Source organism: Hibiscus syriacus, unplaced genomic scaffold (genome assembly GCF_006381635.1).
Source record: "Hibiscus syriacus cultivar Baekdansim isolate YM2019G1 unplaced genomic scaffold, ASM638163v2 tig00000132_pilon, whole genome shotgun sequence".
NCBI classification, from domain to species: Eukaryota; Viridiplantae; Streptophyta; class Magnoliopsida; order Malvales; family Malvaceae; genus Hibiscus; species Hibiscus syriacus.
In genome coordinates, this window is record NW_024061764.1 from 1,100,532 (window position 1) to 1,124,981 (window position 24,450).

The following is a 24,450-nucleotide window of genomic DNA, read 5'->3' on the forward strand; positions in this document are numbered from 1 at the left end:
TCGATCTCAATAATAATCTGACGGAAGCCACGATCCCACGCATGGCAGAGCCCAAGGAACACACCCCAAATCTCTGCTTTCACCACCGAGCAGACCCCTATAAACTTCACAAATCGGACATGCCACACACCAACATGATCCCAAATAACACCGCCACAGGCTGCATACCCCTACGTTCTAGAAATGGCACCATCAGAATTTACCTTAAACCAATCAATGGGGGGAGGGTGCCACCTCTTATTACTCAACTGAGAAACATGCTTCCCAATCCTGTCATCACTCCGAGTAGTCAATGCTCGACAAGTGATCTCCTTCAGATGCATATTCCTCTCCAAAACTGAGCGACAATCCCCCAAAGGTGAATCAAACACAAAGGCATTTCAGTTAAGCCACAAGCTCCACAAAATAGCATCGAACATTATATCCCAATGTTCAACGTCATGGACAAACAATCTCGGATTGGAAAGGTTAGTCATCAGCCAAGTCTTAACGTCCATAGACATAAAGGCATTCAACTTCTCTCTTTTTGATCACCACCATCCAAATCGCAAAAGTCGACGAGCAAGAACGAAGGACGTGATTAATATCTTCAATTGAGGCCATACAACACGGACAATGACTATCAGAAGAAAAATTACGTCTCACCCTTCTCGCATTAGTCATAAGACAGCCCTTACCCACCAGCCACAAGAAAGTCTTGATCTTATTATATTTCGAAATATTATATTTATTATTTGAATATCTACATTTATTAAAATCTGCATTTAGTAAGTTAAGGAAATTAAAATAATAAATCTTAGAAGAAAGGAAGATAATGAATTCGGCCTATATCCGTGTTCATTATTTGTGAATTCAAATAGTAAGTACATATTTAAATATGTTATTTATAAAAGTAATGTGAAATCAAATAATAAATATGAAGATTAATATTCACATATACTTTGAATCTATTACGAATAATGAAGATTAATGTTCAAATCTGATGTTGAAACTTGGAAAGTTGAAGATTATTCTAGTCTAGTCTAAGTTCAGTTGTGTCCTTGTCATAAGAAGATCCATGGAATATGGCAATGTGCAGCCAAGAAACCAGCCTAATCGTCCTTTCCATCCACAGACAAGACGCTTATGTACCCATCTATACAATTACAAACCACTGAGAATTAAAGATAACGATGAAGAAAGATTTAATAATAAGAGCCTCTTTTACATATATGTATAATATTGCACACAGGTCCTAAAAGGACAACAATGCCATGTGAATCACAGTCAACTAGTTTTAATAACTTTAAAACCAAAAATAACAAGAATATAATGCATTAGAGCTAACTATTCCGTGCCGGTCTTAAACATTAAGGGCAACGATTTCTTTCACAACTAGAGCCTTGTCTGCCTCAAACTCTTCGTCCGCTGCAAGACAGTCACCCGGGAAAGATAAATAAAGTGCCAAACATACATATTTACATGGAAAAAGATTTTGTTACCGTATTGTACCTTTCTCAGGCTTGAAATCAGCAAACAAACGTAAAAGCTTGCTTTTATTTGCAACCAGTATGCTAATAATATCTGGAGGCTTGTTCTGATTTGCAGCAAACAAATGTAGAAATATACACAGATATATAACCAAAGAAAATCTTGAGACATTTAGTGTTTCAAATTACTATCTAAGTGATCTAAGTGGGAACAAAATTAACACCACCTTGAAAACATGAAAAGCTTCTAATTGGATGCTCTTGCTTGATTCCTGCAGAAAAGGATTTCACTATTTAGTGTTCGAATTTTGTTGCTGTGTTTTAATACTTGAACAAGGAAAATCTCAGTGGTTGCAGCTACTGTGCTGCTAATAGCAATAGTCCAGTACTACACTTCAACCATAAACTTATAAACTAAATGAATAACAATATTTGCAGACGTAGGCCTATCATTCTTGACTATAGTCGATGACAACTAAAGCTTCATGTTGAATAAAATAAACCAAGACATCAAACATCAGAAAAAAAAAACATACCGATAATCAAACATCAAATCAAGAAATCTGGGGAAGTATCATACCCTTAGAAGATTCATAAGAATCCTTAAATTATCCCTTGAGCTCACATATCTGGTCATGACAGCTGAATTTGAGCGGTCCAACAAAATATCCCCCAATAACTGTAACATAAGAAGAGAATAGAGGAAACATGATGTAAAATGTCTCCTAAGCAACAAAAAGAAGCATCAAATGACACTGCCACATCTTATTTCAACAATTTTAAAATAAAAGGGCTATCATACTACTATGATTTTGACATTTTAAAAACGGTACTTCAATTGGATTGAGTTATGATCAAATCCAACGCAACACTTCTAGAGATACTTCTCATAACAAATTATTGATGTTTCAGGTCCTAGAAGGGTAACACAAATTTTCTACTCCATGTACTTCTCAAAACTCATATTTCAGGTTGAAATCAGAAAACGAACCCTTTTAAGTGACATGAACTCAAGCATGTTTAAAAGCACCATGCTTCCATTTTGATTGAAAATAAACCACTTAAACGCATGCTGTTTCTTTCTCAAGTGGCATACCTTAATAGCTTGCCTTCTCATAATGTAGTTGGTAGATTCCAGCAGCTTTGAGTTATATTCTGCAAGAAACTGAAACCACAAACAAGCTGTTTATTGAACTCTAATCAATAAAAACTTTCAACACAAAAAGAGGCATGAAGAAGAAATTCAGGGACAATTAATAAAGCTACTGTACCATCATTACAGTTTACAATCATGTCATAAAAATATTTAATCAAACATGACAGAGCAAATAAAATAATTCTAATTGAAAGTTTGAAACAATTTAAGGCTGACAGTATCAGGGAGAGAAAAAAAAGATACAGATACTTCGGAGCTGAACTAATTATTTAATTACCATGATAAGTATTTAACATCAAAACTGCACAATTTATAGGATGACAATAATAAAGGAGAAGAACTCACCCAGTCATAGTTCTTGGAAAGAAATTCAGCTACAGTGGACTTATGCCTAGTTAGAAGCTCCTGTAAGAAAATGAGATATTACATGACGGTAGCAGTAGGCAGTAGCCACATAAATCACCTCAACATCAAACAACTATGTTTTTCCTTTATTTTTTAATTTAAAATATCAAAGCAAATCTAGCCCCTACTTCAAAAATTACAGCAAATAGCAAGTAGTTATGAAACTAGATTCCACTGAAAAATACAGATTCAGAAGTGAATCAGTCAGAGACTGACAAAAAACTGGTGGGGGAGTAGGAGAGATCATCTAACGTAGTTTAAACTTTAATCAGCGGTATTCAACCTTAAAAGTTGCAGCAGCATCAGCAGCAATGTCGAAATTTGGAAGTTGTATATAGACAAAACTTTTTCATGTGTTGAGATTCCAAAACATACCTGTAAATCAGACAAACATGACAAATATAGACAATAATATATCAAGGGAAAATATGTTATAAGATGGAGATAATTCAAAGGTAAATAACAGGAAAGAGTGCCTCTTAAGTGAAACACCAAAAGGAATGACTTGGGTTCTCCATTTAGATTCACTAAAAGGATGAGAAGCTAAATCTTGAAGGAATAATTGGAGCCCTATGTTTACCTTGCAACAGTCTGATGACGTATGCATTCTCTCAACTTTGCACCATAATGTAAAGCCATGTCATTGTTCTCATAACTGAGAAACAACATCTAAGAATCATAAGATGGTGAAATAATGATCATAGCTTATACAAACTGTTTTTGCTTTCCACTTACCCTGCTATTAAAATATCCATAAGATCTATGTTAGCCTCCAAGTAATCAGAAGCAATCAATCGCGACTGCACTTGCTGCCTTTGCAAATTTGCAACAACTTGAGTTGCATCTTTCCTCGCCTGTAAAGGAAGATACTTGTCAAATTATCATAGAAGCAGCAATTATGATAAATTAACAGTCAATTGGTGTTACCTCTAAATTCAATTTAGGAAGACAAGTGATCAAGAGCCGTAGCGTGTTCTCTCTAAAGAACTCCTGAGTTAATTGTGCACAAGCTTCAGAGACTGGCTCGGATTCACTGTTTCCATAAAGAATACACTTCAACTCCCTTATGTTTTTACATAATTCTGCCATCTGAATCAAAATTACCATCAAATGTAAGGATTAGAGTTCGACGCTGAAGCTATGCTACTTTCAGTTAATCAAACAACTTCTTAAGCCCTGTAAATCCACACCGAATATTAGCTCCAGTTAATTGAACTCATATCGGGCCCTTGATATATTGTTGTCTATATTTGTCATGTTTGTCCGATTTAATTCACATGGTAACTAAAATCCCTAGCTCCAGTTAATTGAACTCATATCGGGCCCAAAATTCGAAAACATTTAGATTCCAAAAATAAAGGAGAAAAAAATTGAAATAATTAATGTGCTAAAACTAAAGGTGTTTGATGAAGAGAACCTTCTCTTCGCGCTTGGATTCACGGCTATCGGGGGAGCGATCTGCATAGATGAGGAGATCACGCGTTTGCCGCACGATGTCAACTAGTGTTCGCGGCTTTGATTTGAAAAGGCCCTTCATGTTGTTAGGCGATGACTTGTCGCATATGTTTGCGGTAGGGGCGGTGTTAGGTAGCGCAGCTGGTTGCGAGAGCCTCTGCGCAACGGCTCTGCTGGTCGCACCGCCTTGCTTCGATACAGATTCCTATTCTTTCAACAAAAAGTCAGTTTATTATGTTGGATTGTGTTTTTCTTTTCTTTTCGCAATGATGAATGATGAGTTTGGCTTTTGTTCCCAGTGTTTTCCGCGATTTGGTTATTGTGATTGATTGCTATTGTATCAAACGGATGCCGTTGGATTTGCTTGCACATGAATCACTCACGCTAACTGTTGGTTGGCCGGTTACTCATCGCCGATTTGTCATTGCTTTTGTTACGGCATGGGTTCAGCTGAGCTTAGTGTTTAGTGCTCTTCGCTTGCGGACCGACATAGGATTACACAACATCACAGATTCAGTACGACCAATAACATATTGACACGTACACAAAATAGAGTTAAAAAGTGGGGCCTATTTGCTTGTGGCTTTACTGACAGGTTTTTCAGTTTGGGTTAAAAAAAATCAAAGGAGCAGTTGACTTTATAAATTCCAGAGAAATTAATTCGGTATTTTTACTATAGTATTTAGAGGAAAAGGATAAACAATGCTGTTGTTATTGCTTCACGGATAAGGATAAGATCCACAATCGGAAAGGTATCCATAAAATAATGTGTAATATTTGAAATTTTAATTTCATATGATTATATATGAAATTTTAATTTAATTTGATTTAATTTTTATTAATCATTTTATCGTTCTTAATATAGTAGTATTTTAAATTTACAAATTGTAAAGACAAACATTTGTATTTATCCAACGTTGAATTATAATTGATGTATTTATTTCTGAAATTTGTATATTAAAATCAAAATCAAATTTTTATATATAAAATTAAATTTAAAATTAAAAGTTATGTATATAATGTTTTAATGTTAGTGATAAAAACAGATGGTTAAATACTTTTATTACTTTATCAATACTTACTAGAGTTGTTGAAATAATCATTACTTAATTTAATAAAAAAATCATTACTTAAACAACTACTAAATTAATAATGCAATATATATATATATATATATATATATATATATAAAGTCATTATAATTTTTGATATAGTAAAATTTCTTTCATTTCTTTATAATTTTTCTCATCTAAAATTTTACATGCAAGTCTATATTATTATTTTACAATTTCATCTATTTATTTTTTATTAGTATCCCCATTTTGTAAGAGAAACACACTAATAATAGGATTGGATGAGATAACAAAGCTTGCATCGTGCTTACTTTCCTCCTTGCAATTGCAGAAAGAAGAAAAGTTTACATTATTTCCCACCTTCTTCATAGTTACAGTCACATGCAGAAAAAAAAAATCTTCCTTAATTTCGTTTACTCCATGTTCACATGCAAAGAAGATGTAAAACTTGCATTTCTGCCTTCATTATATTCACATGCATCCCCTCTAATTCAACCTGCTAGGACCGCCCGCATCTTCCACTTTATTATGCCAATATTAATAAAATTAGCTATTAACCAAAACAAATAGCCGTCAAAAACGATAACTACCATTAACTCACGTCATCTTATCTTGTAGATTCTTAGAAAACAGTGTATGCTAGTCGGTGTTGAATTCATCAAACAAGCTTAGCGGATTAGCAAGTGTAGCCAATCAATCTATATTTGATTACTCCATTATTCGGGTTTGATTAAATTTGGTTTTTATTTTACATTCAACGGAATTCCCCAGCCCCCTCATTATGCTCCTACTAGTGCCCCACCTATACGGAATTTGTAGTCAATGGGGAATTTAGATCTCTAGCTTTGTTCTTTTCTGAATCCCAACTTGTAATGCATTGTAATCCGCGTAGTTAGTATGGCATGGTCATCGCCATATGTTGGGCATGATAAATCATTTGGCATAATGCTAAAAATAACACTTTATGTTTGATTGAAGGATAAATCATAAATGTCATCCGTCAATTTTACTCATTCTTATTTTGGTTATGAAAAAAATTAGATTTTTTTTAACTTAATTACTGAACTTTCACGTTATTTTTGTTTTGGTCATGGATACATCAAATTTACACAAATGATCGTCATTTTGGATTTAAATAAAGTGAACATTTTCACAGGGTATGGGCCAACAATATATTCGTATTATAAAGTATCTAAAGTTTCGGATCACCGGTATAAAGTCAGCCGAATGCAACAATTATGATTAGGGTCGTAAAAGAGTTCAGACAACATGACAACGATTATTAGTTCTTTAGTTATAATCCCACAGAAAACCGAGTACGTGGACAAAGAAAGCTTCCCATATATATTGCCAAGGCATAAAAAATGAAGGTGCAAAATTTTCTAGCTTCTAAGCCTGAAACATGGTTTCCAAAGGTATTTCATCTATTAGGAAAACTTCACCTCAACGCCACTCTTCTGAGGGCTGTTTACACGATGTTCCAAAGGTGTTCACCTGATGAGTTTTTTCAACACTGCTTCAGCTCGATGCTCAAACTTAGGGAGTGCCCACTCATGTTGGACAATGTCAAGACCATCTTTCTCAGCACCCAGACTCTAATAAGAATGATAATCAAAGGATTATGTGGCAGACAAAGTTAAGAAATAAAACAAAATCTTTTTTATTCTGGATTTCTTTACAGGATGCTTTATAAATTTAAACCATATATCAACCAAATAAAGAAGGCAATGCTTCCCAAGCAGTATCAAGAAAACATATCTTCATTTCTTAAATTTAAACCATATCAACCACAAAAACAGTTTGGTTTATTTTGATTGAACTAAAAGTTGCATGTAATTAAAATCATTTTCTCAATTGATTTGACTCCAAAGCAAAGCAAAATGGAAGGGGGACACACCCTGGTCATGTTGAGAAAAGCATTGGCTTAAATTCCTACCACAAGGATTCTTTTTTTTATAAGAATTGGATGTCTCGTTAAAAAAACCCTTCATAATTGTTAGAAAACCATGTGGGCAGACCGACAAAAAGAGGAAGAGGGAAAATAGGATTCTAAACAGGTAAATCATTTTCCCTTGGCAAAAAGGCTCAACAGCCATGTGTCTCCTACAGGTAAGGATGAATCTAATACATATTCCACAAGGCATTCTCCTAAGAGAAATACAAATAAAGAACTCTTGGTAAATAAAAAAGATGGATATTGTAAATAGAAAATTATGTTTAGCTTGTGGTATAACTTTTTTTTTAATAAGATTTGAAGGCCTCATTAAAAAAACCACCTTCTTGAGTAATGGAGTTTATGTGTAAACTCCTTAATCAGCGGAAGATGAAAAATAGTGCCTTATAACTTTATTAAATAAAGTAGGAATTACAGCCTAAAGGAATAAAACCCAATAACCCTTACAAGTAATCACTTGAAAAACAAAATACATAAAATTCAGCCTATACCAGCTTTTGCTAAGGCATCAGCCTCCATATTAGTTGTCCTTGTAACCCATCTAACTATTGCCCCACAAAACCTCAGATTTACAACTATATCTTTAGCAATGAAAGCATACACAGCTGGACAAGAATCAGCTTTAATAATCCAGTCCACAGCTACCCTCCTGTCACTCTCAACAATCAAACGAAATTTTTCCCTCCCTTAGATAAATGAGACGAAAACAAGTCCCCTTTGAATAGCTTTAAGTTCCTTCAATGTTGGAGGACCCGAACCCTCTGACTCCTGAAAAGTTCCTAATATTGCACCAAGATGATCCCTTAAAATGACTCCCAACCCGCTTTTCTTCCAATCACTACTAGTGGCAGCATCCACATTCAGTTTAAAGAAGCCTATAGGAGGTGGACACCAGGGAAAAATAGAAGACTTCAGGAACTTGTAGGACGAATGAGAATCCCCTATTGAAGGGTCTGAAATCAACGAGTCTTTAGGAATAGAGATATCCTTATACTTAGCTAGGAACCAAGATGCAAGCCTGACTCTTGCTAAAAAGAATAATTCAATCTGGTCCAACTTCCCCCCTTCAAAAACAATAAAATTTCTGGTTTTCCAAATGGTCCAAATAACAACCCCAGTAATGAATGACCATATACCAGAATTTGGCTTCAACTCTTCCCAGCCTAAGAGAAACATTTTAGCATCTTCATGAAGAACAGAACTAAAACTCCACAATTGTAAAAATTTATTCCATAATGCCCACACAACCGAACAAGAAAAGAATAAATGCGAGGAAGACTCATCAACCTTTTTACAAAGAGGACATAAAACATCATCAATTCCTTGAACTCTTCTAGCCAATTCCGTTTTAACAACAAGCTTTTGCTGCACAATTTGCCACAATAATGTTTCAACTCGTGGTGGTAGTAATCCTCTCCAAACAACCTTCATCCAGAATTGAACCTCTTCGGAACCAGTAACACTTTTCTTAAAACAAGAACTGACTGTAAACATACCATCCCCACTGCCTTTCCAAATTAAGCTATCACTGGATTCAGTAGACAGAGAAACAAGAGAAATAGTGCTCATCAAGTTGCACCATTGTTCCATCTCTCAATCATTTAAATTTCTTCTAACTTGAACATCCCAAATCCAGCCCGATGGATGAAAATCTCCAAACTCACATAGCTTTCCTGATTTATTAGTAGCAATCAAAAACAATCTTGGAAAAATGACCTGTAGCGGATAATCTGTTGCCCAAACATCCTGCCAAAATTGAATGTGCTTACCATTGCCAACTTGAAAGCTACACAAGGAACGAAAATTAAAACCAAATGAATCTTGCTTGAAATAATTATTAACCACTGCTCTCCACTGCCAAGAAATACAAGCTGGAAGATTACTGTCAAACAATAACCTAGAGGAATTGAAACTGTATTTAGAACAAATAAATCTCTTCCAAACCGAATTTCTCTCGTTTGCAAATCTCCAGGACCATTTCCCTAGCAAAGCTCTGTTCATGAAATTCAGATTACGTACTCCCAACCCTCCCTCATTCTTAGGTTTACAAACTTCAGTCCATTTAACCCAGTGAATTTTCTTTTTACCATTCCCATCTCCCCATAGAAAATTAGACATAATAGAATTAAGAGCCTTAAGGATTGAAGCTGAAATCTTTTAAACATTGACAAAAAATAAGTGGGCAGTGAGCATAAGACAGATTTAATCAAAACCATTCTTCCAGCATGTACAGATTCTTTACTTGTTCTTACTTGTAGCAGTTCACTGCTTAATTTTTGGATATTATACAAACACAGAGCTTATCCCCAATATATATATATATATATATATATATATATATCATACAATATCAAACAGCTTCATGCCTCTCTGATCGTGGGGCAAACATTATACAAGTTACATGCTCAAGCAATGTCACATCAACAAAATGATTTGGTACTGAGTAGAGAACTTGTCATAAATGTATTTGTAAAAGGTAGCAAAGATTTGTTGCCTGTAAAACCAATCAAATTCTAAGCTCAAGGACTCTTTGGAAGACAAATTGTTCAAACTCTAAGGCTGCAACTTGTAACTATTATTCTAAATTCCCTACTCAATACCTTTTAAGGCATCATCCTAAGCTTATATGCCAAAACAACCGTAAGAAACTTAGGTATCGCTAAAGGATTTAAACTAGTCTAAGACTTAAGTGTTAATAAAATAAAAATTCTAATTTGCTTTCTATACATGCTACTTAAGGAAAATAATCTCCATTAACGAATAAAAAGTAATTCAAATAACAAAAGGAAAAAAACATGAGTGAGAAAAATAGAGAGAGAAAGAGAGCGAGTGCTTTTGGTCGTTCATTATTCGATGAGGAATGGACTGTTTTTGTTGGAAATCTTAGTATGAGAGTTACTAGAGGTGAGTTAAGAGAGATTTTCAACCATTATGGAAGAATAGTGAGGGTCTTTATTCCAAGTTTTATGAGTAAACCGAATTATAAGTCATCCACGTTTGCTTTTGTGCAATATGCGTTGGAGGAAGGTTGCAGAAGAGCAGTTCAGAATGTCAACGGAGCGTTGATTGATGGGAAGAGAGTCACAGTGGGGGTTGCAAAGTACAAGAGGGGCAGGAAAAGAGCAGAACTCAACTGGAAGGATTTAAGCCAGATAGTGAGGCTAATGGTAGACAGCAGGCTGATTTGGAGAAACCACCAAGTTTGAGAGATGGCAGAACGTACAAGGAGGTTGTGAGTGTGGCTAACAGTAGGAGTTTGGATCAACAACAAATGGTGAATAGGGGAGGCCAGAAGAAAGCAAATGGAGTGAGAAATGTATGGGATATGCACATCCCATCAAAAGATTTTTGCTGGGTGAAAAACTCCTTAACAGGGGTTATTAAAGATCCCTTTCAGCCTGATATGGTGGTGAGAGATCTGGCAAAGGAGGGTTTCCAGGTTAAGATAGTAAGGTGGGGATATGTTAGGAATGCCAGTATTATTATGTTCAATACAAATGAAAAGTTTTTAAAGGCATGGTCAAGTCTTAGAGAGAAATTCCACTACTGGTTTGATTGGGTAGATCCTTTGTTGAGTGAAGATGGAGTCCCTTTGGCCTATTGCTTGGTCGAGTTGGTTGGTTTACTGCTTCTTAGCTGGAGCGTACCTTTTCTGGAGAAGCTTGGAGGTAAGTGAGGAAAGGTTGTTAGTATAATGGAGGAAACAAGAAATAGAGATGACCTCTCTTCGGCCAGAATGTTGTTAAGGGTTGCAAGCCCTTTTGATGTACAAGAATCTGTTATTGTAGGATCTTATGGAAGATCGTTTAAAGTTAAAATTAATGTGGGATCCAGCTCTAAGTCTATCTCTGAAGCTTTAGGAGTCATGAGGCATGATTTTTCATATGGTAGCTGCAGTGACAATGTGTCAAAGGGGGAAGATGGTGGTAACACAGAGAAGGAAGAAGACAATAGTGAGAACTCAGCAGAAGGATTATGGTCAAAGGTTGACACGTGGCTTCAATAGTCAAGATAGGGGGATGTCAGAAGAAGGTGGGGAACATTATCTGAAAAAGAAGTCTACTCTTTGCCCAATACTAATGGGGTGTCAGACAAATTTGAATTTGAATTAAATCCCAGTGGGGATTATGCAGGCCTTGGGCTGCGAGAGGTTGTGGACCAGAGTCTTCCGGCCTATTCTGATTCTAATTGGGAGTCTTATTCTCCTGTTACTAAAATTATCCCAATTGGCCCTGCTGTGAAGTTGAATTGGGCTAGGTCAGTAAATCAAAATAAGGTTCAGAATCTGTCTGAATTTATTGCAGATGAAAGAATTGTACCATTAGAAGAAGAAATAGAGGGGGTCAGGAAGATGAATGTATTGTTCTGGGTAAGCTAGTAGAAGGAACTCTGATGCAAGCGGAAAACAGTGAAGCGAAGTTTTCAAAGCGGTTGAATCGGGGACTTCCTGTTTCTACATGTTTGTCTATTAGAAGTTGTAGGAATTATAGAAATGAGTTGTCAATCCCTTAAGTTAAGAGATTATGTAATTATTTTCTGTTTTTTCAATCCCTTATTTCAAGGGATTACATCTCCTAGGATTAGTTTCCTTTCTTAGAATTTCCTAGTTTAGAGGCATAATTTGTATATAAATATGTAATATGTTCTACTGAATGTACACAAGAATAAAAATAACAGACTTGTCTGTTTTCTACAGTCTGTTTTCTACATGGTATCAGGTTAGAGCGATCAATCCGATTTCCGCTTCTCTTTAAATCAATTCCTATTCAACTCTATTTTTTTCATGGCTAATCCGAATCCCTCAACATCCGAAATCACTTCCCAGACCAGCCCCTCTCAATCTGATTTTCAGATTTCAGTTTTCAAATTTTCAAAGCAACAGAGGAAAAATCGCCTTTGGTGTGAACATTGTAAGAAGCCAGGCCATATGATAGATCAATGTTGGAAGCTGCACGGAAAACCAGCCGATTGGCAGCACACACGGTCCAGGTTTCAAAAGGAGCCTCATATTGCCTCTCAAGATGATTCCTCAAGCAGTTTCAGCAAGAAACAGATAGAGGAACTGCAACAGATTTTGAGCAGTATGACAGCCAAGCCTACAAATGTGACTTATACTACTACTGATGGAAATAATCCATATGCTTCCTCGGTACAATGGATAATAGACTCGGGTGCATCAGATCATATGACATGAAATATTAATATCTTGGAGGAATATAGTGAAAGCAGCTTACCAGCTTCTATCAAAATAGCAGATGGTTCTCTCACTACAGTCAAAAGGAGTGGTTCTGTTACATTAAACAAAAATCTACTACTTCATAATGTCCTCTATGTTCCTAGACTTGCATGCAATCTGTTGTCAGTCAGCAAATTAATTAAAGATTTTGGTTGTAATGTTGTGTTTGGTACTGGTGGTTGCATTTTTCAGACACAGGGCTCGAAGAGGGTGATTGGCAGTGCTAGGCTGGGCAAAGGATTGTACACCCTTGGAGGTAAAGCATCTCATAATCATGCCTTATCTAGTGCTCTTAGGAAACCAATTTTATATTCTGATCTCAATACCAATAAAATTATGTTATGGCACTCTAGATTAGGTCATCCTAATTTTTTCTATCTTTCCAAAATGTTACCAAACTTATTCATTAATAAAGATCCGTCTTTGTTTTCCTGTGAAATTTGTCAAATGGCCAAACACACCAGAAAACCATATATTACAGCCAAATTTGAACCAACAACACCTTTTTTCCATCATCCATAATGACATTTGGGGCCCTTCTCCTGTTAAAAATATTTTTGGGTATAAGTGGTTTGTGTCTTTTATAGATGATTACTCTAGGACAACATGGGTTTTCTTAATGAGAAAAATCTGAGGTTGAGTCTCTCTTTAAAAGTTTTTATCAAAAAGTTGAAACCCAATTTGACACAAAAATCAAAATTCTAAGGAGTGACAATGGGAGTGAGTATTTGAATAAAACCCTTGGGTATTTCTTTAAGGAAAAAGGCATTGTTCACCTTACTTCTTGTGTCAACACGCCTCAACAAAACGGGGTAGCAGAAAGGAAAAATAGACATCTTCTAGAGGTTACTAGGTCTATTATGTTTGCTGCTAATGCTCCTAAGTATCTTTGGGGGAAAACTCTTCTTACAGCCACTTACCTCATCAATAGAATGCCAAGTAAAACCTTAGATTTCAAAATTCCTACTAAGGTTTTGTTTCAGCTGTATCCCCATTTTAAACATTTAAACTCAAGTCTTACTCCTCGGGTGTTTGGGTGTACAGCCTTTGTTCATATCCACAACAGAGGGAAATTAGATCCTAGGTCCATAAAGTGTGTGTTCTTGGGCTATTCTTCGAGTCAGAAGGGTTACAAGTGTTACTCACCTTCCACCAAAAAGACCTATGTCTCCTTTGATGTTACATTTTTTGAAAACCAACCTTATTTTTCAGGAACAGAAATTCAGGGGGAGAGTTACAAGGAATTTCAGCCTGTTCAAACCGATATTTCTTTACAGCCTATTAGTTACAAGGAATTTCAACCTGTTCAAACCGATATTTCTTTACAACCTATCATTTCCTTACCTATTATTGTCTCTCCAAAGTCGGCTAGCACTGTCCCAGTTCCTAGGGAGGGTGATGGGAATAACCTAAATAACTCTGATGAATTACCTTCCTCCTTATCTCAGCACTCTAGTCCGTGCAAAACACCTTCCACCACTACCAAAAATGCACCTAACAATGACCCTGAAACCATAACTCCCCAACCGAAACAACTCAGTGTTTACTCAAGAAGAAGGAAAGATGTTGCTGAAGAAATCAGTCAGCCTAGCATTTGCCAAGAACCAGATTCGGATCCTGTTGCAGCTGAAACAGAAGGTAATGATGGTTACCAAGAGGCTACTACTGTTGATCTTGATGACTTTCCTATTGCTATTAGGAAGGGGGTAAGAAAATGCACTGCTCATCCCATAAATAAGTATGTTGCATATGGGAAATTACAGTATAATTTCAGGGCCTTCACTGCCAGTATTAACACTGTGAAAATCCCAAGAAATGTGACAGAAGCATTTCAATCTCCTGAGTGGAAAAAGGCTGTGGAAGAAGAGATAAAAGCATTGCAAAAGAATAAAACATGGAGTTTGACAGATTTGCCAAAAGGGAAGAGAGTTGTTGGATGCATGTGGATATTCACAGTCAAATATCATTCGGATGGGAGTATGGAAAGATACAAGGCAAGGCTGGTTGCTAAAGGTTTTTCTCAGTCCTATGGCATCGACTACCAGGAGACTTTTGCACCGGTTGCAAAATTGAATACCATCAGAATATTGTTATCAGTAACTGTTAACATGGACTGGAAATTGCATCAGCTGGACATAAAGAATGCTTTTCTGAATGGGAACCTTGAAGAAGAGGTATACATGGAGGTCCCCCCGGATTAGAAGGAAAAGTCACTAAGAAACCTGTGCAAGCTCAATAAATCCTTATATGGCTTAAAACAGTCTCCCAGGGCTTGGTTTGATCGATTTGCTAAGGCTATGACACAGAATGGTTTCAAACAAAGCCAAGCAGATCACACATTATTCAGAAAAATTACACCGAGTGGTAAGATAACCCTCCTAATTGTCTATGTAGATGATATGATTATAACTGGCAGTGATATAGAAGAAATAGAAAAGCTAAAGATGAATCTTGCAAAGGAGTTTGAAACCAAGGATTTAGGGAGTATGAGGTATTTCCTGGGTATGGAAGTTGCAAGGTCCGAGGAAGGGCTGGTCATAAACCAGCGTAAGTATGTTTTGGATCTTCTTGCAGAAACTGGGATGCTCGACTGCAAACCAGTTGAAACTCCAATGGAGCCAGGCTTGAAATTTTGCAAGGAGAGGACTGGAAATCCAGTAAACAAGGAATCCTACCAAAGGTTAGTTGGGAAGTTAATCTACCTGTCACTGACCAGGCCTGATATTGCATACTCAATGAGCATTGTCAGCCAACATATGAGTGATCCTCGAGAAGAACATTTGGAAGCTGTTAACATAATTTTAAGGTTCTTGAAATTTACCCCAGGAGCTGGACTTATATTTAGAAAAAATCAAGACAGAACAGTGAAGGTTTATACAGACGCAAGCTGGGGAGGTGAATTAACTGATAGAAGGTCAGTTAGTGGCTACTGTACCTACGTTTGGGGTAATTTGGTGACTTGGAGAAGTAAGAAACAAGCTGTTGTCTCTCGAAGTAGTGCTGAGTCAGAGTTTAGAGCAATGGCTCTCGGAATATGTGAAGGAATGTGGATTAAAAGACTGCTCACAGAACTGGACTTAGATGACAAGAAGAATTTTGAGATTTTTAAAGACAGTCAATCAGCTATGAGTATAGCAAAAAATCCAGTGCAGCATGATAGAATGAAACACATTGAGATAGACAGACATTTTATTTACGAGAAGGTCAACAATGGAGTTGCAAAACTGCAGTACATTCCGACGAAGAAACAGCTGGCAGATATCTTCACCAAAGCCCTTCCACGAGTGACTTTTGATGAGATGTCATTCAAACTGGGTATATACAACATATATACACCAGTTTGAGGGGGAGTGTAGGAATTATAGAAATGAGTTGTCAATCCCTTAAGTTAAGAGATTATGTAATTATTTTCTATTTTTTCAATTCCTTATTTCAAGGGATTACATCTCCTAGGATTAGTTTCCTTTCTTAGAGTTTCCTAGTTTAGAGGCATAATTTGTATATAAATATGTAATATGTTCTACTGAATGTACACAAGAATAAAAATAACAGACTTGTCTGTTTTCTACAGTCTGTTTTCTACAGAAGTGCCCCTGATGGTAGAAGGGGAAGAGGACGTTTTGCTCGAGTTTATAGAATGTCAAGAGATAGAAGAATATGGTTGTGTTCTGCTATTGAAGATGATGACTTTCGCCCACTAGCTACTCCGAGGATTAAGCAGAATATTTCTGATTTTAGAAGAAGTCAGCAGTTTTCTAAAACTATTATTGGAAGTGGACAGGATAAGGACTTCAATTGTTCTATTGATTTCCAGAATACATCTACGATCCCTGTCATTAGTAGGGATGTCGTCGAGAGTGTGGAAGCAACTACTGTGAATGCTTCAGGGAAAGGAAATGAAAATAGAAGGAAGAGGAGAGTCTTAATTTCTGAAGCTCTTGAACTGGTTAATAATTCGACTATTTCATCATCTTTTTCGGAATTGATGAAGGAAGCATTGGATACATGGGAAGTCTGTGAGATGTTAGGAATTTCATTTAAGGGAAGGAGGCTTTTATTGAAAAATTATTAAGTCTTGAAAAAGAGTTAGATGTAGTAAGGGGGGATGATGGTTGGACTGTATATGTTGTGTGTAGGGGGTATTTTCTTGTTTATGAATAAATTAAGTATTATTTCGTGGAACATTAAGGGTCTCGGGAGGAGTGAAAAGTGTGTAGCTGTAGCAAGGCTTGTCAAGAAGACGAAACTAGTTTTTTTGTTCATTTAAGAATCCAAGTTGAAACGATGCCATGGGTCGATCTTAAGAAGGATAGGGGGTAACTTGTTAAAGGGGGTGCAGGTTTCTCCAGCACAGGGTTCATCGGGGGGTTTGATTTCTTTGTGGAATGAGAATGTGGTTCAAGTCACATATCAGTATGATCATAGTAGGTTTTTGGCGTTAGTGGGAAAATTTAAGAATGGTCTGATGGAGTTTGTAGTTATTAATGTTTATGGGCCTCCAGTTGAAGCTGAGAAGGATTTTTATGAGGAGCTGCTAAACTATGTTAGTGCTATAAATTTACCAGTTTGTTTAGGGGGAGATTTCAATGCGTATCTTGATCCAGAAGAAAAGATTGGAAAATCACAAAATTGGCATACTATCGATATTTTCAGGTCTTTTGTGCAACATGCCAAACTTATTAACTTGCCTGTGTTAGGAGGTTCTTTCACTTGGTGCAGCAATAGAGAATCTTCAACATGGGTGAGACTAGACCGGTTTTTAATTTGTGCAAGATTCCTTAAGAATTTCCCTAACATTTCGTAGTTTCTTTTACCGAAATATATTTCAAACCATAATCTAGTTTTGTTGGAGGATAAGTCTACAAACCTTTTAGGTTCTTTAACTTTCTTTAAGAAGAACAAGGTTTCGAAGAATTAGTTGTAGAATCTCTGGTAGTAGATGAAAGGAAGAACAATAGTGGTGGAATTTTCAGAATACTGCAGAAAGCTAAAAATAAAATCAGGAACTGATCTGGAAGTGGCCATTTAGGGCTGGCAGAGTCCATTTCTTTGCTGGAAATCAAAATTAACAGTTTGGACTTAAAGTGTCAAGGTGGAAATTTGTCTGCAGGGGAACGGGATCAATTGACTGAATTTAAAAAGGAATTATGGAGACTGCTAAGGATCGAGGAGAGGATTTGGTATCAAAAATCCAGAAATAGGTGGATCAATGATGGTGACAGGAATACAAGGTTTTTTCACCTTAGTGCTATGAAAAGGAATAGAATCAACACTATTCATTCTATCAATTTTAAAGGCAGATTAATCTCGGATCCATAACAGATAAAAGAAAGTGTGTTTAATTTTTTCAAGAATGCCTATAATGAAAAAACAACACTGAAAGTTGAGGGCCTGAATTTTGATTTTAAATAGTTGTCTCAAGCTCAAAGTGATTTCCTAGAGGTGTTTACAGAGCAAGAAGTGTGGCAAGCAATTTCATCTTCTGAAAGTGCAAAAGCTCCTGGGCCGGATGGTTTCACCATGGGTTTTTTCAAGAAGTACTGGAAGTTTTTAAAGGTGAAGATTATGGAGTTTTTTTCATATTTCTACAATGGAAAACAGTGGGTTCATGGGGTTAATCACGCTTTTATTACCTTGATTCCAAAGAAAGGTAATACTGAGAGTATTGAAGATTATAGACCTATTAGTTTAGTGGGCAGCTTGTATAAGATTCTCTAGAAAGTTCTATCAAAAAGACTTATATCTTGTGTTAAAGATATTGTTAGCCCTACACAGTTTGCTTTCATTCCGGGGAGGCAATTGTTGGATTGTGCCTGTTTAGCCAATGAAGGCATCGATTACTGGAGGAAACAAGGACTGCAGGGGGTTGTTTTTAAAGTGGATTTTAGCAGAGCATACGACACTGTGGATTGACAGATTTTGTTAAGGCTTATGAAGGAGATGGGCTTCGGAGAAAAGTGGTGTTCTTGGATTGATCAGTGTATTTCCACAGCCTCAATATCTGTTTTATTGAATGGGTCTCCTACAAAGGAGTTTCATATTGCGAAAGGTTTGCGACAAGGATGTAGTCTTTCTCCTCTTTTGTTTAACGTGGTTGGTGAACTTCTTCATATGATGTTAACTAAAGTTGTGGATTTGGGCTTATTCCAAGGATTTTCTTTTGGAAAGAGTCAAAACTGTTTCAATTTGACTCATCTCCAGTTTGCTGATGACTTAATTATTTTTTGCCGAGCCTCCATCACTCAAATTAAAAATGTTAGACGAGTGTTGACGATTTTTAGTTTTATGACGGGGGCTTCATCTTAATTTAGTTAAAAGCAAACTTTATGGTATTAATGTGGAGGACATCATTGGAAATTGGGCTAAGGACATTGGCTTCTCTATTGGTTCCTTTCCGACGGTTTATTTAGGCCTTCCGTTAGGGGCTAAAAGGAACTGTGAGAAATTGTGGGAGCCGGTCATCGTCAACTTCGATAAGAAATTGGCGGGATGAAAAGCTTCCTCTTTGTCTATGGCCGGTAGATTGGTGCTTATCAAGTCGGTATTATCCTCCTTACCTATCTTTTATCTTTCCATTTTCAAGATTCCATCTAAGATTTGTCAAAAATTAAACTCTTTGATGGCGAACTTTTTATGGGGTGAAGGGGAAGAGAAGAAGAAAATGCATTGGGTGAGTTGGAATAAGATCTGTAAACCGAAAAGTGCAGGTGGTCTAGGAGTTGTTGACTTGAAGATTACTAATAGAGCTTTGCTGGGAAAGTGGGTTTGGAAGTTTGCAAATGAAAAAGAATCCTTGTGGAAGAATTTCTTATGCTCTAAACATAATGTAAGTTGTCTTTCTATGGATGTAAATAAAGTCCTTTCTCACAAGGACTCTTGGATTTGGAGAGGTATTGTGAATCATGAAGGATGATTTCATTGGAGGATGCATTAGATCTCATGCGAAGCTACAAGTTGGGAATGGCAAATCAATCTCCTTCTGGGATGATACATGGCTAGGGGATTTTCCTTTGAAAGTTCTTTTTCCTAGGATTTTTGCTCTATCATCAAACCAAGGGGGTAAGGTTGCTGATTTTGGTAGCTTTGATTTGAATGGATGGGAGTGGAATATTAAGACTAGGAGGAACCTATGTGATTGGGAAGTGGTTCAGCTGGTTGGATTATTGGGCAAGCTCAATGATATCAAATTAAATGAATCTTTGGAGGATTGTTTGCTTTGGGATGACGTGGGTGAGGGGTTGTATTCTGTAAAAGCTTGCACGACATCAATCTCCTCAGTTGATGAGGATCCTTTTATGTGGAGTAAATGTGTTTGGCAGGGACTAGTTCCTCCTAGAGTAGAGGTTTTCCTTTGGCAAGTATCACTCAATAAATTAGCGGTTAGAGTGGAATTGAAGAAAAGGGGAGTTCCTATAGGTGAGGACATTCAATGCCCCTTTTGCAATCAAGCTGAAGAATCAATTCAGCACCTGTTTATTTCCTGCCAGTTTTCGTGGGTGTTATGGAACAAAATCATAGGCTACTGGGGTATCAGGTTAGCCTTACCTGCTGATCCTTCTTCACTTCTAAATTCATGGTCTGCTTTGAGGCCTTATTCAGATATGTGGAAGTTTATTTCGGGGGCTGTTTTTTGGCCAATTTGGAAGATGAGAAATGAAATTATTTTTGAAAGAGGTAAGATGGACACATCCTCACTGTTTTTCACAGTTAGGGTAAGGTTAGCGAAATGGTTCCTAGCTAAGTATCCTCTACTCTCTATTCAAGTGGATTCTTTAATTGGGGATCCTTCATTGGCTGATAAAATTTCAGCTTCTAGGGATTTGAACAGGCCTGTGGTTAGCTGGAGTCCTCCTCCAGTTGATGTTTTTAAGTTTAACGTGGATGGTGTTGTGAGTAGTGTTGGGATGTTAGCTGGAATTGGGGGAATTCTAAGAGATTGGAATCGGATTAAGCTTTTGTCGTTTTCAGAAAAAATAGGTCCTACTCCTATCATTTTAGCAGAGTTGAAAGCTATCAAAAGAGGCTTAGAAATCTTTGTGTCATCAGAATGGGTAATGAAGGGAAGGTTATTGAAAGTGATTGCAAGTTAGCCGTGGATTGGTTGAAATATCAGGAGTCGGTTCCACCTTTTCTTTTAAATTTTGTTAAGGATATTACGGCTACTGTTTCTGAGAATGAGGTCATTGTGAGGTGGATTCCGAGAAGCTGCAATTGCGAGGCAGATTTGCTTGCAAAGGAGGGGATTGGATAATGGTTCACTTTGTTGTACTGAGTTCGGATGTTTTATTCCAAGGGGGTTATTAGAGTGTGGTTAAGTTTTATGTATCTTCAAGGAGTGGTTTAAGTCTTATGTAATCTATTTATAATCAATATATTCAGGTACTCTTTTCCTCCTTCCGCTAGTCGGTTCTAACCTCATGGTAAAGGACTACTAAGAAGGAGGTTTTTAATGAGACCTACTATTCCTATCAAAAAAAATCTCCATTAAAGAATAAATAACAGGATCTTGACTAATATAAGATCATACGAAACTTCTAAGGCTTCTTGAAGCTGTAACACTCAACAGAAAACATATTGAATTGATACCTTTGATGGATCAAAGCCAAATCCACTCATCTGCATCATACGTTGTGTATCATCGGTTGCTGCAAAAATAATAATGATAATAATAAATAAAACTACAACTTCTGTAATGAAACCTACAAGAGATGATAGATCCAAGAACAGAAGAAACTGCTGATTGCCATCTAATATAAAACATGATAGGAAGTTCATGATCCAATACTAACCATTTTCCTCTCCTAGAATCAGACTAAATAAACCCCTCAAACCAAATAAATTGAGGAAATACCTGGACATTAAAGAATTTGTCAATAATTGGCGTAATACTTAGTCAAGAAAATTTCTCAAAAACAGAACAGCTCAGAGAGAAAAACCAATTAAAAGGACATTTATAAAAAAACATCTTGCATACAAAATACGATCATTACCATGAGCGGCTACTAACGTAGCTGACATCAACTGTGCTAAGGTCAATTCCATTCTGTAACATTGATCTGAACCTTTGAGTCAATGGGAAGGGTATTTTGGCTGCAAAGGAAAGCAAAGAGAAGAGGCAACCACATTACCATTTACCAACAGAACAACAGTATCAACAAATAAAAATCTTAATAACACTACGTGATCAGTTAAGTAAGACTTTGATTATGACACGACAAAGATTATGTCCACCATGCAGAAAGAATGAAAATGGAACAGATCCCAATCTAATAGGAAAGGAGTTAACTTTGGCAAATTCGGTACATCAGATACAGGAAATCAATTTTGTAAATAGATCTGCAATTTAATCTCAAACGTAGCATGAAAGGGGGGATACTCAGAAATTTTGGAATGAAAACAGTAATAAAGAGCCAGACCTGCAACAAATCCAGAGAAGAAGAAGTTGACCCATGCAAAAGTGAGAGTCTGACAACAGCAACAAGTTTATAAAAAACAGTCAGTTCTCTACTTCTCTATCATGAGCAATTACACCAAAGCATATGAAAACCAAAGGTGCAAGCACCATAAAAATACCTGAGGTATAATCATAGAGAGGTTTTTCTTCATCATATCCATAGCCATGTTAGGGTCAGAGAACATTTGAGCTTGAGCGTTTTGAGTCTGCCCCTTGGGGACAAACAGTAATCCATTTTCCTATAAAGTGCCACAAAACTACCTTTAGTTTATCCTTTTCTGAGAGGTGAAGGAACATACACTTGATGTATCATTTTCATCAACTTAAACTGATTTTAACGAAGCTTAATATTGGCAGATCTATAGTCTATCGATTAGTTGCAATCCCAACAAAATAATAATTTAACTACTGCGATTGTGCAATCGGCTTGCAGCACAATAAGCTTCTAAACAATAGAAGAAGAAAATAAAAGACATTTCGAAAGAAAAAAAAAAGAATTACTAGTAAAAATTATGGTCATAGAAGTTTTAAAAGAAGAAGAAAAAGGTCAACCTCATTACTGAAATAAACCCTACGTGAGAGAAAGGACTTGGGAGGGATAAAATTAGCAGCAGCTCGCAAATTCCGAGCCCGAACAATTACTTGCCTGGAAATAAAAAATCGGGAATCGATGAATCTGAGACATACTTATCTCTATCGAATTTTCGTTATATATATATATATAACAGAGTGGGGAGAGAAATACCCCTCTTTGACGATCTTAGGATCGGGAACTTGAGAGGAGCGCATGAGCTTAGAAACAAAGTAGCGGAGGATGCCAATGAGAACCATAACCACTGATAGAGGTATCAGCACCCAATCTCTGATCGCCGTATCCAGCACCAGATCTTCAGCCATCACTACTATTTGCTCCTCCGACGAAAACAAGAGTTTGGCTTATGTTTTCTCTGTACTTCTTTACATTGAGTTGTTGTCATTTTAAAGGTAAAACTACATGAAAAGGTCATTAACGTATTAATAAATTTTTATTTGAGTCAGTGAAGTTTTAATCGTTATATTATGATCATTAATAGCATCTAATTATCACAAAATTGTCATTTTAATATTAAGTTAAACCAGCTACGAAGGTTTTTTTTATTTACCTAAAGATAATTACAAAATAGTATATGTTTTAAATACTCTCAAATATTTGAGAATGAACGTTCAATCACCTTTACAGTCGCTAGGTACTCGAACATGTTACCTTTAGAAAGAACAACAATTTTTTTAATCACTGAAGTAAGTTGGTTCATACAGTTTTTTTTATTTTCAAGCGGGGATCAAACTTATATTTTAGGGTATTTAGAACATTTTATGTACAATATGACATCACCGGAATATTTTCATGTAAATCGTTTTTTGTTCCTAATATGAGTAAAATACTCTCTACCATAAAAGATTTATAATCGTATTTTCAGAATAAAAAAACAATTTCAAAAAATAATATTTATTGTTAAAATTTCGACCGATTACTCACCAAACCACACTTAAAAATCTATTTGCAGACTAATTTTCAAGTGAAAACGACGAGAAAATATATATAATATTGAGACTATAAATTCAATACAAATTCGATCCGTCCCAAACAAAAAGAAATTCCCACTCAAATCAAATAACATATCAGGCTGATGAATCAGCAGCAAATGCCAAAAGGCCCAAAACTATGGCGCACTTTCTAAACCCAAACTATCTCGGGTCATCGTTTTTTATCCACACCCAATCACCGTTATTGTTCCGTTACGTAAAATAAATAAATAAAATCCAACAATTTTTTTAAAATTAAATCACTATTTTTATTTAAAATAAGAAATATCTTAAATTACAATAAGTATTTACAATCATTATCGGTAAATAATCACATAATTAAGATAATTTCCTATAATCATTGAAACAAACTAAAAACTTAAAATCACATAAGAACCATACAAAGAAAGATTAAAATCTAACCAATAAACTTGAACAAATATAGATACAAACATATCTGATCGCAACGAAAAACAAACTACAAAAGGGGATCAGGCTATTTAAAGACCACGACAAACCGCAAATCAGACTCGAACGACGTGAAAAGCTATCAACAAACACATAACGGGTATCCAAATCTAATCCGAGGGTCCAAAGCAAAGAAGATCAACAATATAACAGATAAGCACCATATAGATCAGTCTTAGTAATGTCAAATCAACCCCTATAAAAAGATAAGTGAAAA

At 36.2% G+C, this 24,450-nt stretch overlaps 1 protein-coding gene and 1 pseudogene across 1 annotated transcript; both read right to left on the reverse strand.

The window, feature by feature from the left end:
* Positions 1-1,167: 1,167 nt before the first annotated feature.
* LOC120130092 lies at positions 1,168-4,895 on the reverse strand (annotated as a pseudogene).
* Positions 4,896-6,696: 1,801 nt separating this feature from the next.
* LOC120130185 (ER membrane protein complex subunit 3-like) lies at positions 6,697-23,099 on the reverse strand. The gene is made up of 8 exons (XM_039147505.1): positions 22,948-23,099; positions 22,755-22,848; positions 22,322-22,441; positions 22,165-22,213; positions 21,739-21,838; positions 21,538-21,599; positions 21,335-21,393; positions 6,697-7,153 (listed from the first exon to the last, which is right to left on the reverse strand). Exons 1-8 carry the CDS (start codon positions 23,097-23,099, stop codon positions 7,049-7,051), a joined length of 741 nt encoding a protein of 246 aa, XP_039003436.1. The 3' UTR covers positions 6,697-7,048.
* Between the last annotated feature and the right edge of the window lie 1,351 nt (positions 23,100-24,450).